Raw genomic sequence first — 20,020 nt, forward strand, 5'->3', positions numbered from 1 at the left:
CGAGTCATAGAGGGTGATCTCATAGGGATTAATCTCATTGAGTAGGAAGAACATCAAAGTATGTAATTAAATAGATAAGTATTTAATCGTCTTTATTTATTTGACTTTTGGATACTATAAGTCTTCTATATTGTACTGAATTACTTTTTTTAAGTTTATATTGGGTTGACCAAAAAGTTCATTTGGGTTTTTCTGTAACATCGTATGGAAAAACCCCGAACGAACTTTATGACCAGTCCAATATTTACTTGTAGAAAAGTTTACTCACATCAATAATAATTACAGTAATTAAGAGAGACATAATTAAATCAGAAGGTATTCAGATGGGAATAGGAAGACTGTGACGGGACTTGAAATTCTGTAAGGTACACTAAAGCAACTGGTAAGTTTGGGTCTAGAAAGTCAATAGTTATTGGAAACATGAAACTCATCTTTAAATATTTGAAGAACTGGCCTGTGAAAGAGGCTAAAGTTTGTTTCATTTGACTGGTAAAGGAAGAATTAGGGCAAATATTTAGAAGTTTCTCACAAATTTTGATACAATTTAAGGGAAGTAAGAAATGTTCAAAAGTGGAAGTCTGCTCCAAGAGACAATGGTTTGTATATCCCTGCAAACATTTAAATATGACTAAGGAGAATTGTTATTGGGATTTAGGGATCAATTAGGTGTTCAGATTTAATCCCTCACAAATAGTTTGTGATTCTACTGTGCAAAATTTTCTGATATTTTCCTTCAGAGATTTTGCCACATAAAATACAATGTGATGGATGGATTCTTAAGCATAGAGATATTTAATAAATAAATTTTACTTGGAAAAAAAACAGTTTACACTTTCTTCAAAAATTCAATATGATATAAATAAATAATTTTTGAATATACAGATTCTTACTTTTAAAATAATGATTGGAATTCTAAATCAGTAGAAAGGTTAGAGCCTAAAGTTTTTCACTCACACAGATTTTAATTCACATACATTGAAAATAAAAGATCTTCCTTCTCCAGATTTTTGACAAGTCACAAATCAAGAAAGTTAAAAACCACTATATTAGTTTACATAGAACTTTTTGAAGTGTGTTCAAATAAGAAATAGAGTTTTCAGGTATCCGAGGAGTCACTTAAAAGCAATGTATGATTCAAATAATAATTCAAGCTCTAGTGCATCAAAGTTTATTTAAGGAGCAAAACAGTATTATCTACTAAAAGTATAAGACCATATATCACTGAAAATGTTTACATTTAAACATTTAACTTATATTCTTGCCTTGGAAAAATTAATTTTAAAAAAATTTTAAGAATGTCCAAATTTATTATTTGTTATTTTGTAATTAGTCATAAGTATTACACATATATTTATTGAGGCCCCATAAGATTCAAAAACTATGTTAGATCTCTCCTTTATATTATCTTTTTATATGTTGCTGTGCCCTCCAACCAGAAATAGGTCGACAAGCAAGAGCTTCACAAGACAAGTTCCAAACCACGACATACACCCTTTTAAACAACTCACAACGAAACTTATTCATACATTCACTTGAGCTTTTTCAGCTTCAGGCCAAAGTCACTTAAGGAACTGGATTCCCAATAGATTTTTAGTGGGTGACAAAATTTGTAAATCCTTTTTAATATTTTGAAAACAAAATGGGTTTACCACCTCATAATTTTGCTAAGATATTTGCAAGATAGTAAGCTGTTTGTTGTTAGAACATTCTAGTCCACTTTTTTTTTATGTTGCTACTTTGAAGTCACCATTAAGAAATCTATTAATACTTTATTTATACTGCACTCATATTCCATATTCTTTGGTCTAAATTATTTCATTTGAGACAGAGCTTCTTCTTCCTAATGGAAATAATCATGAACTATGTCAATAATCAAATCCACTTGCCTTGCAGTTAATGACTTATTTTGCAATTATGATGACAAATGTAGTATTTCACAATAACCTTTACCCTTTTTTTCAGCCTTCAAAACCTTTCATCACCCTGCCATCGTTCTGAAATGTGGAAACTTATTTTTATTCATAAAGATATGAATTCAAAGGGCAAGCAGAACATAGGTTTTGATAAACACAAGTAAGCTGGGGGAAAAGAAGGATACTTTCATCTCAAGAAATACTGTACCTTATTTACTGTCATTAATATTAATGAGTTTAGAAGAAATCTGTACCAAGTTAGAATTATAAATTATTATGTATATTTCTATGAACGTAAGGTAGCTAATAAAACAATATTAGCATTACAGAAAAGCAAACATTGTTCTAAAAATAGGATTTTAGAACAAATGCTTTCTAAGTCCACTCCTTTGAGAAAATCTACTTTATGAAATTTAATTTCTGTTACATGAATCCTAAATATGCAAAAGAAAAGATCACCTACTTAGACAAAGTAAGCTTATGAAAACATCTCTCAAAACATATTTATTACTAAAACTGTTTGGTTAAAATAATGCCTCGATAATAGTTTCTCTATTACCTTCTTTCATATATGTATTAAAGTCATATTCCAGAAAATTATATTTCTATTCTTATATTTAAAACACAGTTTTACAAAATAATAAAATAAATAAAATTCATAAGGTATTTTTATTATTTCTTCATATAATCCAGTTTTCATATCATTAGCCATTTATTTTGTCACAAAAAGAAACATCAAGCGGTTAAAAAATGGGCATAGACTATACACAAATGAAAGGTTGTTCAAATTTTTCCAGTTAAGGTTAGACTGACTTTTTGAAGTCACTTGGAACCACAGAACTTTCAAGGTAGTCAGAAAATTGAGACCACAGTAATAGAGTGGAATTGACATATAATGCAAATAAAAATGTAAAAATTGATTGTAAAACTTCGTAAAATCCACAGATAGTATTGTTTTATTTTAGAAAGTTCTTAAAATAGGAATAGTTTAGTAGCAAAACAAAAGGATTAATGGGGAAAAAATTTTTTCACTATCCCAGACTTCACTGCATTTCATGTTATAAGCAATTTTTTTCAGTAGGTAATCATATCAATTTACCTTCCCTGATAAAATTTATGTGCAGTTTGAAAAGAAACATTTGCATGAAAATATTCCTAATGACTTATTAATTACTTTTGGGATTAAGAAATCTCTTAAGAATAGCTGAAAATTTGAATTCCAGAAAACATACGGTTAAATATCTATCAATTACCTTTCTTGGATGCTTCAAAACTGTCATAGAGGTTTATCTTCTGGGTGTCATAGGTTAGGGTGGTGTTGGGCAACAAGGTTCTGTTTCTGTTGATTGTGTTCACAGCAAATCTGAACGCAAGCTCCTCGGCTCCCATTGGGCCAGATTCCACATATTCAAAAATACCACCTGGCAAAGAAAAAAAAATAATCACACAGTTCTTAAAAGATAGAGAAAATCTGGGAAGGTTTCTGTACTTTTATGTATTTGTGCACTTATGTGTGTGTGTGTGTTTGAGTGATTTGTCTAAGTACATGGAGTTTGTGTTTACATTTTCGATGCATTTGAATATTTGGTATGTGCCCTTTAAGATAAATCTACACTGGCAAAATTTCTTTGATATTGCTACCAAAATTTACCATGATTTGAATATGATTTTGCCTTTTTATTTAGTAATTGCTTCTTTTAGGGCCTAGGTATATATAGATCTTGCCTTAAGTACTGAACATTAACCCTCAAAATTTTGCACACAGTTAGAAAATAATCAATCCTCTATATTGATATAAAGCTATAAAGTTAACATTGGTAAAACTGTATTAAATTTGTCTCTATTAATTCAGAAATCAGAATTCTTTAGCATAATTTTTATGGCACTTACCATGTTAAAAGCCCAAAATACTTATTCACTTGCAAATTCCAGCATCTTACTTGCAAGAAAAAATGAGGAAGTAGCATTTTTCTATTTGTTTTACTCTAAATCCTTTTTCAAAAACCACTTGACATTTTTGAAAGATAACTCTCCCAAACAGTGCAAATGCCTTAGTCAGTGAATAACACTGCAGCATATAATTTTGGCCATACAATGTAGACTATAATTTAAAGACACGTCCTTTCCATTTGTCACCTTCCACCAGCTGTGCCTCAGTCCAGTTCCCTCATTCGTGTCCCAGCCTTGACATCATCTCTCTCTTTTCAGTTATAAGTGACCTAACTGGGACCTTTGTCTCCAACAGAATCTCTTCCTTATTGTTGCTTTGGTGAATGGAATGAAAAAGGGAGCACCTGAAAGCTGACACCCTCCAACCTCTGTCCTTAGGAAACCAGAACATTAAAATTAAAGAACGTTTATTTTTCTCCCTTTCAAATTTCACACCATGTGCTCTCAGCACCATCATTCACATATTAAACTCCCTTGAATAGGGCATTTCCACAGCTTGCAATCCATACCTCATCAAAAATCTTTTGACACATGAATGTCAGGTGACTACACTATCAGCAAACTACCTATTCTAAATTAGTAAGAAGTCATGGTATAGTAATAATAATTCCTCTAAATGTGAAGAATTAGGACTCAGAAGATACCACAGTGATTGGAAAAATTTATATTCAGGAAGCATTGGAAATTTGTCATTTTACACAGTATTAGTTAGAAATATTTCTCTTATTTTTTCAACTAATTTGATGGTGTAGTTTAAGAACAATCAACAGTGTGAAATTGTACTCCAAATACGTTTAAAATCTTTGGTGACTTATGCTAAGCAGAAGGATATTAAGTATTTACATGCCTAATGTGTGTCAAGAACAAAATTAGATGTCTTATATATGTGGAGGAGAACAGTGGTATGAGCATGGACTCTGAAGCCAAACTGGGTTCACATTCTGGCTCTGCCACTTGTAACCCAGGTAAATTAGCACAGTTGCTTCAATCCTCAGTCTGAGTTTCTTCATCTCTAACAAAGGTATGATAATGGAGGCTACTGCATAGAGTTGTTGTAAAGGGCAAATGTTATCTCATAACAAGTCACTTAGAATCAGTGGCTGCCACACAGCAAACATTCCATAAGAGTTTGTTTCACTAAATCTTCAAAGCAACCCCAAGTAGTAAAATTTTACAGGAAATACTACAATACTACTTTGGCCAAAGGTCATGCAGCTTATCAAGTGATAGAGCCAACATTAGAATCTGTTCATGCCTGACTCTAAAGCCCTTGCCTATTCCACTACAAATTAGTAGTTTTCTTCAAAATTTCATTCAGGCAAAATACACAGACATTCCTAAAATGTGAGATATGATGACTTTAATAATAATATGTAATCAGAATTGTAAGATTTTATATATGGAACAGAAAAATAATCGAGTAATTGGAAAGTACTTAACCTTAATTAGGAATACAGAATCAACTTTAGAAATGCAAATCTGAAGTTATTTCTTAATAGCAAAATAAAATGGAAAAACTATATCTACTTTCCTTAGTTCAAATTTTAATTTGAATGTGGTATAAATACAAAATAAGGATACAGAAATGGTCAACACATGATGATAGCGGGTTAAAACTTTCCTATCCTTCACCTCTCTTCAAAATAACAACCTACTTTGAAAATTATGTGTCAGAGTCTTCTAAAATTGAAAATACACCAACCCTGTGACCCAGAATTTCACTCCAGGATATATATCCAAGAAAAATGTGTATACATATTCATCAGGAAACATGTACAAGAATATTCATAGCAGCATGGAATAAATGCATCAGTGAACAACTACATTCAACAGGAAGAGATGAATCTTACAAACGAAATGCTGAAAGGAGTCAGACACAAGGGAATATTGCTGTATGATTTCATTTTTTAAAAAGTTCCAAAAATGGTGTTGGGTGTCGGTGCAGGGAGGGTGAATGATGGGCTTCGTGCTGGTGGTATTCTGTTTCTTATCCTAGTTGCTTGGATATATATTATTAAGGCTTTACACTATGGTTTGTGTATTTTGTTTTATATAGGTCATCCTTTAATAAAATTTTACATTAAAAAACAATTGCATAAAAGTGCTAAGGCTTTTCTAAGTTTGATAACAGAAGCAGTAAAAAATAAGGGCAATATTGCTGAATGTAATTTGAATATTTGAAAAAACTCATAATCAAACCCATTAAAATGATTAAAGGAATATGAAGAAAATATATGAAAGTATGTTAACTAAATACAAACATAATATATTAGAAAAAAGGTTGGTATCTTCAATATAAAATAATATTAACAAGAAATATAATCACCCCAATGGAAAAAGTGGCAAAGAATATGAATAGATAATAAATATTACATGCAAATAATCAATGAAGACATGAAAATGTGCAAATATAGAAAAAAGAAAGATTAAAACAATGAGATGGAATTTTTACAGATCAAAATTATGGAGGTATGAGAAAAAGTACAGTTGAAAAGGAAAATAAATTGATACAAACTTTCTTGAAAACTTTTTGTTAATCTATCAAGCCTTAAAAATATCATACACTTGAATCTACTAATTCTACTTATAGGATATAACCTTAAGAAAACTGTGGGCAATTTAGCTACAAGGGTGCTCACTTTGTTCATAAGAACAATGTGATTAGAAATACTCTAAATATCCAATGTGAGGGGATTATTTACATAACTATGGTACATTTAATTAATAAAATACTCTTCATCTAGCCATTTTTATTCTATAGAAGGTATCTGATGACAAAACATGCTTTATAAGAAGTTACAATTTGCACTTATGCTTAACAAAGTATTAAGTGTGGTTCATTCTAGATGATAGGCATTTGAGTAATTTTCTTGTGTCTGTTTTAAATAGTTAACAATGAACCTGTGTTAATCTTACAACTTAAAAAAAATGAATAAAATATGTTTTAAAATGAAGCTAGAATATTAAGGGATAGCAGAAAACAGGAGAGTAACCAGAGATAGTATGAAATTTCAGGATGTTTATGCATTTGTTTCTTTTCTAATGAGAAAGACAACATATTTATATGATGGGGGAAAGAACCAATAGAAAGAGAAAGTTAAAAGACAGAAAAGGGAGGGGATAACTCATGAGTTATAACTCCTCAAGAGCCAAAGACGATCAAATCCAAAGCATGGGAAGTAGGCTAAGCCTTGGATAGGAGGAAACCTTACTTACTCAAGCCATGAGGCAATTCTCTGTAATCTGTTGATGTGAAGATGAGCAGAGAACTGAGAAAGTACATATTTCAGTCCTTTTCTTTATGAAGTAGAAAATAGAAGTTTATACATTTGATTCTCTGAGGAAGAAATCAGCTATTTTTATTCTAAAAGTATATCTTTGGTTTTAAAACTTCCTAATAAAAAATTGAAAGGCAAAGCATTTTTTCCATCCATTCTTAGACCTGCAAAAGAGTAGTTGTTCACATGATTTTGAACAGGGCTTATTCTCTTACCTTGATAAATAATATTTATTTCATGCTATGCACCTCCTATACAAGGTGTTTGCTTCTAAACTTATTCTTTTTATTATGAAGTGCCAGAATTGTATGTAGCATTTCATAAGCATGTGATACATGAAGACAGAATTGCTACCCTAAGGAGTTCACAAAAACATGTTTGGTGGATAAAATACATTTCAGGGTAATAAAGAACACAGAAGCACTATATGATCCTAAAGCAGCATCTCAGTAATCCATAATTAAGTGTTTCCAGAGACTTGTACCAAGATTCACACAGTTTCACATTTTCAAGAATCTATAGACCACTTTCTCATTATCATCACATTCTCTAGTTTCTATTGGATACAAGCAAAATTTCACTGCTTTCTTATACTTACCTTTGACTTTCTGAAATTTAAAAAAAATCATATAAGATAATCATTCTCACAATTTTATTTTTGTTTGGTTTAATTGTTTTGTCACTTTGTTTTAATTTAGGAAAGGCCATCACATCTCACATAACCTCTGTATCAAGCGATAGGCCTGCAATTCTTTCTCCAAGCTTATAGTAAAAGTTAATAGTTTTCATCATTCTATAAGAGGCTTGTCAGAGAAAAAAGAGAGAAACAGAATAGAATAGTCTTCTTTTCCATAAGCAGAGTTGCCTCACTTTGTTTAGCAGATACAGAATCCCAAATGGGAAGGAATCACTCATTTACACAGAACTCACGACACTGCCACTTTCCCTGTCACAGGCTCTGATTCACAAAAGAACAACGTTACCCAAGACTTGAAATAAAAGATTTATATTAGTCAACTGCTAAAGCCTATCCATTTTTTTCTATTTTAGGTTCATTTTAACTACTACTGAGGATTGTATGACTCATAAACCTGTGATGGATGTGCCAACCAATCTCACATCTAGCTTCTAAGGCTGTTCAAATAGGTTCTATCATAAAGTAGGTACAATCAGTGTCTTACAGACATTCAGTTCAATAAAGGAATCAATGTTGTGAATGATACATCATCTGTTACCCTCTCAGAAGATATGCTGTTTCTTTCAATCAACTGTTATAATAACCTTATTTTCTATCTAAACAAATGCAAAAGATGTCCTCCTCATTTAAATTTTCTACAAATCCTTATCCAAAGGATAAAATCATCTCTTTCTTTCTCTCTCTCCACTATGTGAGGACATAGAGGGAAGGCAGCTGTCTGCAAGCCAGGAAAAGCAAACTCGCCAGAAACTAAATTCTTTGGACCTTGATCTTGGACTTCCCAGCCTCCAGAACTTTTGGTAAAAAAATGTTGGCCTCATCTAAGTCAAGGAGTTGCAGGTCCAAGAAGAGGCTGGTCGGACGAATAGAAACCCAGCTTGCTGTTCAACAACTTTAATAAGATTGGTCCTTAAGAGTCTTCCTTGGGTACTGGCTGGATCAGTTCCTGAGTAGCTACAGCTTGAAGAATCTTCCACTGGAGGCGGCATCACATCAAAGTTAGAAGGATCCTGTCCTGCATGCCCCAGATCTCACCTTTCCAAAGTTCCAGAAAGAATGACCAGCGGCTATATCATCACAGCACCAACCCCTAAACCCCCAAAGTTTAAAAGACACAATAACATCCCAGAGCCAAAGGCAACCACTGGAACAGCCTTCCCTCTGAGCCCCAGTACCCTTTGGTCCAGAGCTGCAAAGTTAAGTGCCTACACTGGAGATTCAGTAATAGGTGGTGAGGACTGAAGAGCACTCACCCCATCAAAAGGGAAGTTCAACTTTTTAAAATGCTTTGCTGACTAAACTCATCAGAATACAACCACTAGACCACTAGTGAGCACTGAAGCAGATGAATGTGCTTCCCAAGGAAAAGCCTAGACCCCTCATGTTACCGTGGTAGAATTTTTGCTGTCACACATAGCCACTACCTGGGGGAAATACGAGATGGAAGACAGAAGACAGATGCTCCAAGGCTTTCCCTGGGTGCTAATAAATTCGTCCCTACTAGCCAGACCATCTCATTTAAGAGCTTAAAATGCTGTTAGAAGAAATGTCCCCAGTGGTTAATTTCACACACAAATTAGCACAACCTGCAGAGGGGGTAGAGGAAATCTACCACCCACACAGGCTTCCCTTCTCAGAAACACTTTCCAAAGAACACTTCCATGACAGGCCAAAAATTAGAAGTATATGATGGTGGCACATCCAGGCCCATAACATTCAGGTTCATTCATATATCCCTTTAGAGAGTCCCTCTGACCCCAGCACAAATGGCATCTCACCACTGAGTGTGGTCTTTGTCCAGGGACACAGCCTCTACAGGATTACAGGCAACTTTGAACAAAATTCAGAGCCTGGTATGATGTGAAATGCCCAAGCCACAGCCACGGGTGAACAACAAAAACGGGAACAAAAAAAAAAAAAAAAAAAAAAAAAGATAAAATCATCATGTTTCTTTATTAATATCAATGGTCATTTAAAAAATGCCCTGGGGCCTCCCTGGTGGCGCAGTGGTTGAGAGTCCGCCTGCCGATGCAGGGGATACGGGTTCGTGCCCCGGTCTGGGAGGATCCCATATGCCGCGGAGCGGCTGGGCCCGTGAGCCATGGCCGCTGAGCCTGTGCGTCCGGAGCCTGTGCTCTGCAACGGGAGAGGCCACAACAGTGAGAGGCCCGCGTACAGCAAAAAAAAAAAAAAAAAAAAAAAAAAAATGCCCTGGATATTAAATGACATTAGGGAATTATTTGTTTCTTTTTTCTCCTTAGGAAAAATAATGATATCGTTTATGTAAGAAAATATCCTTGTTCTTAGGAGATCCATGATGAAGTGCTTAGGTGTAAGGCATCACAAAAACAAAGATGGAAAAATGTTAACAACTGCTTAATCAAAGTGGTGAGTATAGGAATATTTATTTCATTTGAATTTTTCTGTATATTTAATAATTTCATAATAAAGTTTGGGGGAGAAAGAAAAAGGACAGGATAAAATAAAACTCCTATACTTATCATTTTGTTATTGCTGCATGTTTTTAACAGATGTCTCAAAAAGACATCTAAATCATCTGCAAATATTTCAATTAAATCAATTAAATCAATCTGCAAATATTTATAAAAATACTATGTATTAATACTAAAATTGTTCTATTATTGTAAATGTAAAGGATACAGGAGTCTAAGAATGACACAATCAATTATCTCATCTACCCATCCTTTGGATATTCAGATTGCTTCTAATACTATTGATACATATGGGTCTCTAGGAATGGCAAACCTGCTTCTATCTAAAACTTCTTTCTTCTCTGGAAGAGTTCTAGCACAAAGTTCTCTCATCTATTAATCCATCATTTGCTCCCTGAAGCTTCTAACCATTTGCTCTGATTAGAATAAATTTAAGCCGAGTTTTCATGTGATCATCTTCCAGAATTTGAAAACAGATACCAAGTTCCTACTATATTTCCTTTTATCCAGGTTTAAACTTTTAAATCTTTTGTTTGTCACATGACTATTCTGATCCATTCATTTCTCTAGTTACTTTTTTTCTCTGAACATACTCCAGTGTATCACAGCTCAATGTGAGTCCATTTCTTAATCATATTCCAAGTGGGTTCAAGCAAAGCAAATTATAATAGGACTGCCAGCTACCGAAATTAATGTAGTATACGTTGTATAAAGAGTGTTTTTCTTTTTTAGAATACAATATCATACTGCTGATTCATCTTAAGCTTGCATTAAAAATGTTTGTGATGTACTATTTTTTTTTATTTTCATGTGTCCCTGATTAATATAGTCTATTTATAGTTGGTCTAATTTTCTAATTAATACTATTTGGATTCTGATTCTATCAACTCTTTATTAATATTAATTTATTCAGTTTCTAGTATACCAAGGCAAGTTATTAATACTACGGAGATATATGAAATGTATTTATTTTCCCTTTGCCTTTAGGTCATATTCAGTCCAAGTCAGTGGTAAAAATGTGGAGCGATAGAGAGTTAAAGACAAAGACTCACGTCATAATCCCATGGATACCGCTACTGGAAGCTTTCCCTATTGTTAAACTAGCTAATGATCCTCTTAATTATTTTAGCTAACAGTTCATAGTTCTCCATCACTTCTATAGAAACATCACCGTACAGTTTTCACAGGCTTTACTTGACTAAGTCAGAGGCACTACTATGCCTTCCACACTGTAATCCTGCCTCTCCACTGGATCTTCTACAGAGCCCTCCACCAACTCTGGCTTTTTTCAATAGTTTCTCCACACTGCAACCAGAGTAGTATTTCTAAAATACGACTTTAATCTTGTTATTTATTTTCTAAAATCTTTCAGTAACTGCCTAATTTTTAAGCTTAATGTTAATTACCAAGTTCTTCATAATCTATCTTCTGCCTTCCTCTCTAGGCTCTTTTCTTACTACTCCCACTTCCCCAGTGTTACAGCCAAATAAAACTACCTACCTTTCTCTGAGTGAACCAAGGTTAAATGCCTCCATTCTTTCCAAATGATGTTCCTCTGCCCAGGAACCTAGTTCCTACCTACACATACACACACGCGAACACACATACACACACACACACATATGAACGTACACATATGCATACCTACACACATATACATACACATTAACACATTTTTGCAACCTTCTTTCTCTCCTAATGCATTGTGAGTCTTTAGCATAGTCCCCTATTCTGGGGAGACATTCCTTACTGGCCCTAACTCTAACTTGACTAATTTGTAATCTCTGATTTACATTCCCTCAGTTCCAGATCACTTTCAAACACTATAATGCATACGCCAGCAATTGAAGTTTAAGAAAGTTAAATCAGTCACTATTTGCAGATGACATGATACTATATATAGAAAACCCTAAAGTCTCCACCAAAAAGCTATTAGAATTAATAAATGAATTCCTTAAAATTGAATGATACAATATTAATATACAGAAATCTGTTGTCTTTCTACACACTAATAATGAACTATCAGAAAGAGAAATTAAGGAAGCAATCTCATTTATAATCACATCAAAAAGAATAAAATACATAAGAATAAACTTAACCCAGGAGATAAAAAAATGTATACTTTGAAAACTATAAAACATTGATGAAGGAATTGGAAAATGATACAAAGAAAGGAAAGATATCCCATGCTCGTGGATTGGAAAGATTCATATTGTTAAAATGTCCATATTACTCAGAGCAATCTACAGATTTAATGCAATCCCTATCAAAATAGGGACATTTTGATAGGGATTGCATTACCCTTGACATTTTTCACAGAACTAGAATAATCCTAAAATTTATACGCAACCACAAAGACCCCCAAATTGCCAAAGCAAGCTTGAGAAAAAGAACAAAGCTGGAGGTATCACACTCTCTGACTTCAGACTAAACTACAAAACGACAGTAATCAAAACAGTACGGCAGTAGCACAAAAACAGACATATAGATCAATGGAATAGAATAGAGAGCCCCGAAATAAACCCATGCACTTATGGTCAATTAATCTACAACGAAAGAAGAAAGAATATACAACAGAGAAAAGATCGTCTCTTCAATAAGTGGTGCTGGGAAAACTGAGCAGCTACATGTAAAAGAATGAGATTAGAACATTTGCTCACACAGTATACAAAAATAAACTCAAAATTGATTAAAGACCTAAATGTAAGACCTGAAACCATAAAACTCCTAGAAGAGAACATAGAGACACTTTGACATAAATCATAGCAATATTTTTTGGGATCTGTCTTTCCTAAGGCAAAAGAAATAAAAGCAAAAATTAAAAAAAAAGAAGGGGGGACGTAAAAGTTTTGCACAGCAAAGGAAACCGTCAACAAAACAAAAAGACAACCTACTGAATGGGAGAAAATATTTACAAATGATATGACCAATAAGGGGTTAACAGTCAAAATATATAAACAGCTCATACAACTTAATATAAAAAAAAGGAACCCAATTAAAAATGGGCAGGAGGTCTCAACAGTCATTTTTCCAGAAAAGATACACAGATGGCCAACAGGCACATGAAGATACTCAACACTGTTAATCATAAGGGAAATGCAAATCAAAACCACAATGAGATATCACCTCACACCTGCCAGAATGGCTATCATCAAAAAGAACACAAATAACAAATGTTGGTGAGGATGTGGAGAAAAGGAAACCCTCGTACACTGTTGGTGGTATTTTAAATTGGTGTAGGCACTATGGAAAACAGTATGGAGGTTCTTCAAAAAACTGAAAATAAAACTACCATACGATCCAGTAATTCTACTCCTGGGTATTTCACCGAAGCAAACAAAAATACTAATTTTAAAAGGCACAATCAGCCTAATGTTCATAGCAGCATTATTTACAACAGGCAAGATATGGAAGCAACCTAAATGTCTATCAAGAGATGAATGAATAAAGAAGGTGTGATATATATATATATATATATAGGAATATTACTCGATCATAAAAAAAGAATAGAATTCTTCCATTTGTGACAACATGGATGAATCTAGAGAGTATTATGCTTAGTGAATAATTAAGAGAAAGACAAATACTCTATGTTCTCAATTATATGTGGTATCTAAAAACATAAAACAAATGAATGTATATAATGTATATAATGAAACAGAAACAGACTCACAGGTATAGAGAACAAACTAGTGGTTACCAGTGGGGAGAGGGAAGGGCGGAGGAACAAGACTGGGATATGGGATTAAGAGACACAAACTACCATGTTAAATAGATAAGCAACAAGGATATATTGTAGAGCACAAGGATATATAGACATTATTTAGTAATAACTCTAAGTGGAATATAATCTATAAAAATGTTCAATCACTATGTTGTACACCTGAAACTAATATAGTACTGTAAATCAACTATACTTACGTTAAAAAAGAAAGTTAAATCAGTATGAAACATGTTCAAACCCATGCTTACTCTGAAGGATGAAAGCTTCTAACAGTCAACATTCATTAAGAGCATACTTTATATCAGGCATTGTGATAAATATTTCACAAACATAAACAGAATGACATCAAGAAATGTTGAATCACACTTTCTGTCTTCAATGTATTTCCCACTATTATGTTATATTTTAATTCTGAATGTATCTCTACTATTCAGAATTAAAATATAACATTATTGCTTACCTCCTTTATGTTCCATTGTCTCACAAGGTATTTTAGTTTTTAGGCTAAATAACTTACTTTACTGGGTCTAATGTCCTCTATTTTAGCAAGACCTTGGAGCAGGTCCAGTACTTTAACAAGACGTTGGAGCACGTCCAGCATCCTGAGAATTTTGCCTAAGGTCAGTTACACAGTCAGGAAGTGATGGATGTTGGATTCAGACACAGGAGACTTCGATCCAGCCTCCAGCTTTTAATCATTATGCTGTATTGCTTCCTGCTGGGTAAGACCGCCACTCTTTACCCTCAACTTCTGGTAGTTTTCACGGCAGCTTTCCTTTTTCTGGATGGTAAACAGTTTCAATTTCCTAAAACAGATTCTTAGAGTTTTACATTCATATGAAGTATGACCATTACATTCTGAAATTTATTTTGTGTGAAGTTGGTAGATGCCAACCTGGTCACCTAAGTGATTCAAGTAGAAAAGAACATGCACACATGGTCTTGAATGACTGACATGCCATGGAAAAATGAATAAGTAGGTCACAGCTCCCAAAAAAGGATTGCGTGGAAAGCATATGGTATAATGTATGCATTTTCCAAGAGGAGGAGCAGTGATCCATCTCTACTTCACATTGAGAAACACCCCTCACTTGTTTTTGACTTCCTTGTGCCATGAAGCAATGGGTATTTCTAATTTAATTAAAGGACTGGCTCCAGCATTTTGAGACATTTTTCTAGTGACAGTAACATCCTGAATTGTAATGTTACTAGTGTAGTCTCATCCAAGCCTACAAATTAGCACCCTTGTCAATATTTCAAGTAAACTAAAAACTATACAAACATGTGACCAATGAAAATTTTGTCTGTGGAATGTCCTGTAATTTTTTGCAGTTTTAGCACTCCGCAGTTCTTTAACTACAGAAGCTATGAAAGCTACTCTTGCATACCACTTTTACATCTGTTATATTCAATTCAACTCAAACTTGTAGTGAGCATTTGGAAAAAGGAAGCTGCTGATAGTCTAGAATAAAGAATATGAGATAGATGGCTCATAAAAAGTGAAATCAAGTTGCAGGAAATAACATCATAGTTCCATTGGACAAAGATTGGTTATGCTTAGGCATGGAAATGTGCTTTCTTATTTTAAAAATAAATAAGCTTTTAACTTTACAAACCTCCTACCGTTTCCAACATATTTTTCGCTAGTGAATGGAAAATAGGTGCTGATTTTTTTTTTCTTTCTACAAATGAACCCTTAAAATCACAGGGAGGACCATGGAGTTACACATTCAAATAATATTAATTTTAAAGCAGATGTATTATATACTGAGAGGAAAATTGGGAAATGGATACTTAAATGTTAGCAATTTAGGACCTAGAAGGAATGCATACTGATTGGGAAGGCAGATGCTTGAATAATATCGAGATATAAATAGACCAGATCAAACTGAGATAACAGGGAAGGCAGCTACGTGAATAATCACCATATAAAGAGTATAAATAACACCAACTATTTGAGGGCCAGAAGCACACACTTAATTATATTGATTTTTAAGAAACACGTCAGCTAAAAGAAAAGGCAAAAGTGATTGAATGACCAAGCCCCTTCAATATCCAGACCAACGTTTTCTCCTCTGCAAAATGAAGGGGCTGGGTGAAATGATCTTGAAGATCAGAGATTCAGAAAACTTTCCTGATTCTAAGATTGCTTAAGAACTGCTCGGTAAATTGAGGAGCAACACTGATTCTGTCAGAAGTTAGGAGCTGGTTAAATGCCAGTCTCTTGCAAGTATGGTACAGCTTCCCTTTCATTTGCAAAAAAAATATTGATTTGAGAAATCCTGCATCAAAATATTACTGAATTCAGTCAATGAAAATATAGATACAAATACATTTTGAGTTTGCAAAGAGCACTTAGGTGTTACAAGGCTAAATTAGAGGCATTAAAATAAACTTCCTTAAGTCTTAATCTAAAAACAGTAGTAAAAAAAGATGGCTAGCGAACTGATATTTCAAAAAATCAGCAATCAATTTAATAGTAATCGTGTAATCCATGAAGCAACTTAAATATGTAATTTGATATCACATACAAAATAATTTACATTATTTATCTGGACTATAACATCAAGAAAGTCCTTTCATTCTCCCTTACATATTTATTTTGCAGAGTTTCTTAACAAAAGTCTTCTTTATGCTATTAACTAATATGTATGAGCCATGTTATTTTGTGTGTTTATTATTTTGTTTTAAATGAGGAGATTAAAAAATAATAAAGGAACTGTTTATTTATACCTTTTGTGGAAAGGTTTCTTAAATCCTTAAAAATATTTTGTTTCCCTTTTTAAAATCTGTAGTATTAATCAGATATAAAGTTTTTTGAGATTATTAAAAATTTTAGGATTCATGTTACCATTAATAAAACCTCATCATCTCTGTTGTGAAGCCTACCTCTCCACAAACTCCCTCAGGTAGATTTCAAGCCTCTCATTTGCAATACTTTTTTCATTCCTCTTTTCTAGTACTTCCAACTGCATCATGTGGCATAAACTTCTATTACCGTACGTGGTTCCTCATGTATGGGACTTACTCATCTTTGACCCATTGGACTCAACTCAGTGCTAGGCATACAGTGTGTGTTTAATAAATGTTTGAAGAATAAACCACTAATGTGGGAAGAGAATATGAGAGTATTGCATTATTAACACAAAATAAATTGAATGAAATTAAAATCATATTTTTATACCAATATAATATAAAAGAAATATTATAGAAATTGACCAAATAGCCATTATTTATTTTCCTTTTCCCAGGCAACTACGAGAGTCATGTGGATCAGACTATGTCCCTTCCTTGGTGATCCTCCTCACACAATCCAGAAAACCTCACTTATTTGCTAAAGCCCTTTATAAATTACAGTCTCATGAATTATTTTTATAATTAGGACAGTCTGTGAAATAGAAGACTATATCTCTAAGGCTAATTGGAATTTATATAAAAATTATAACTTCAGAACTAGTTTCAGTATTCAATAATGGATATTGTTTCCTGAGAAATTTAAAAACTGAAAAAATTCAAAGCAGATATGGAAAGAAAATACTGCAAACAATTGTATACCAGGGAAATTGTAAATATGTAAATACAGTGTTACAGTTACTAAGTTTCTTTTTCCAAAAATCTAACTCAAGAAAGCAGTGTGGAAATTTTAATTGCAGATAATGTGACTAAGCCAGTAGAGATCTAATATAGAAACAATGTACACATATGTGAGTATGCATGCAAAACTGATATACACCCACAAAGGCTCATACAAAAGCAGGATCTGAAGAAAATTTAACTAGCTAGTTAATCCAGAGACAAAGTAGGGGAGAAAATGTAGTGGCCTCATACTGTCAAACAAAGCAATACGTAACAGATAAAAATGTTTACACTGACTCTATGTAGATACAGCCTAAAATGTACCTTAAGGTCAAATGAAATGACCCAGTTGTAGATTATGAGGCTTTGTGTGTTCTGAATGGAGAGTGGGTCAAAACATAAACACACACACACATGCACACTCACATAGACACATGTGAAACATATTTTCATTGAAAATTGGTACTACTCCTAAACATACCCTGGAAATGAACTCTGGATCTATAATCAAGCAAAGCTTTAAAAAATAAAATGTGTCTAAGATTCATAAGTTAGTGAGACTAGCCTGTAAACTCACGCATTTGCTATAGTTGAATGCCTAGCTCTTAGCTGAGTGTCTGTCACACAGTAGGTGCTCAATAAATATGTCCTGCATTAATATAATTTTATTGACCTGCAGGATCAAGGAATAAACTTTGAGCAGTAATTCTGCAGGTCAAACTATATCAGCAGAAAGGCAAATAGCACAGATATTGAAGAGTTAAACAAATTATACCAGAAATTATACATGTTCAAAGATGTTCATAGCAGTATCATTTTTAATAAGGAAATAAACTACAAACAATCTAAATGTACATCATCTGCAGAGTGGTTCTATATAGTGTTGGAAACCACCAATGGAATAGTGTGCAATCATTAACATCCTTGGGTAGACGTACACTTATTGACATGGAAAAATATTCAGGATATATTGCTAATGAAATAGTAAGTAAAAAATTGGCATGTTTTTAAGAGGCAATACTATGTAATGGTTCAAAATAAGGTCTCTAGAGTCAGCCTGCTTGGGTTCACAGCCCAGTTCAGCCCACTGGAAAAAAATTGCTATGTTATATTGGTATTACCAAGTACTAACTTCATAGGATTGTTGTGAAAATTAAATGAGAGAATAAATTAAAATTCTTATAAAAACAGATATATCTCAATAAAACTTAGCTATACCATTTTAGTTATGTCTGAATATTTATCTACAGATACATACATATAAAAATACATAGAAATATGTCTGAAAGGATATATAGCAAAATATTAATGGAGAATATCTATGAATAATAGGAATATAGATAAAGACTATTTTCTGGACTTCCTGAGATAAAAGAATTTTTATATATCTGAGATACCTTTGTAGACAGAAACAATTTTTGAGGATGGGGTAATATAGGATGGAAGATTATACGATTTTAGATTCTTAGGACTGGAAAGAACCCAAGCTAAAGGGAGAACATTTTCAATCACAGGAAATTATCCAAATATAGATTCAGCAGACTTAGCCCATCACTATAGAAATGAACCATTTTATCTCTACAGAACAATGACCTTGAAAGTTGAGCTAGAAAATGTCCTGCTTTTAGAAAAGCGATTCCAGTCAGGCAGGGACGATGTTGCATCCCCTACGTTCCCCAGAACAGCACTTTCCAATATGTGTTTGAGTAGTAAGTAACTCGGTTGAAATTTTCTCCCAAGCCTCAAAAGTACTAAGCAATTCAAAATCAAAACTGTTGCTTTTTAAATTAGAGGACAACTGTAAGCTAAATGGAAAAAAATAAATTAAAAGATATTTAAAAATCAATGCAAAACAAATACAGGAAAAGTAACTTAAAAATCATATCTTAAAATGTCTTCTACTTGTAGCCAAGATGATAATGGGAAAGGTTACATACTTCTCCTGAGATTGGCTATCACGATGTAGTGAAGAGGGTTTGTAAGGAATCAGAATGGGCAGAGGTTCTCGCTCACGCTAGGTTAGCTCATTATCTGCCACTGAATCCACGGTCTTCTTTAACTAATAATTTTAGGAAAAGGATAATGAGAGTAATATTCACTTTATCAAATTTTACCCCATGGCTCTTGGTTCCTTAGCCCCAGATGACCAAGGACATATGGAACTGATGCTGATTATACACTGAAGGACATTTGCCAAGAATGTCTTGAGCTTATCCTGACATTATTGGTTACTTTAAGCTGGCACTTTCCTGCAGGCTCTAGAATGCTTAAATTACTACACAAATTGCTATAAAGGTTAACTTAATTGATTCCAAGAAAGACAAATACCTTCCTAGCTGGGCAGCACCCATGTAAGAACAAGAAAAAGCAAATTCTCTTTCTATTTCTGGTAAGTTAAAGGATGACAGGTTTCAGCAACGTTTTCAAAC

At 33.4% G+C, this 20,020-nt stretch overlaps 1 protein-coding gene across 5 annotated transcripts in view; it reads right to left on the bottom strand.

Annotated features, from left to right (window-relative positions):
* The window catches only part of GRIK2 (glutamate ionotropic receptor kainate type subunit 2), a 648,281-nt gene that overhangs the window by 393,749 nt on the left and 234,512 nt on the right, over positions 1-20,020 (bottom strand). For all 5 annotated transcript variants that reach the window (XM_082633756.1, XM_082633753.1, XM_082633752.1 and 2 more), the window contains one exon: positions 3,167-3,334. In XM_082633756.1, the coding sequence (XP_082489882.1) occupies positions 3,167-3,334 (168 nt within the window). The remainder of the gene's footprint in view (positions 1-3,166; positions 3,335-20,020) is intronic.

This window comes from Mesoplodon mirus (assembly GCF_964341445.2).
Source record: "Mesoplodon mirus genome assembly, chromosome: 10".
Taxonomy (NCBI): domain Eukaryota; kingdom Metazoa; phylum Chordata; class Mammalia; order Artiodactyla; family Ziphiidae; genus Mesoplodon; species Mesoplodon mirus.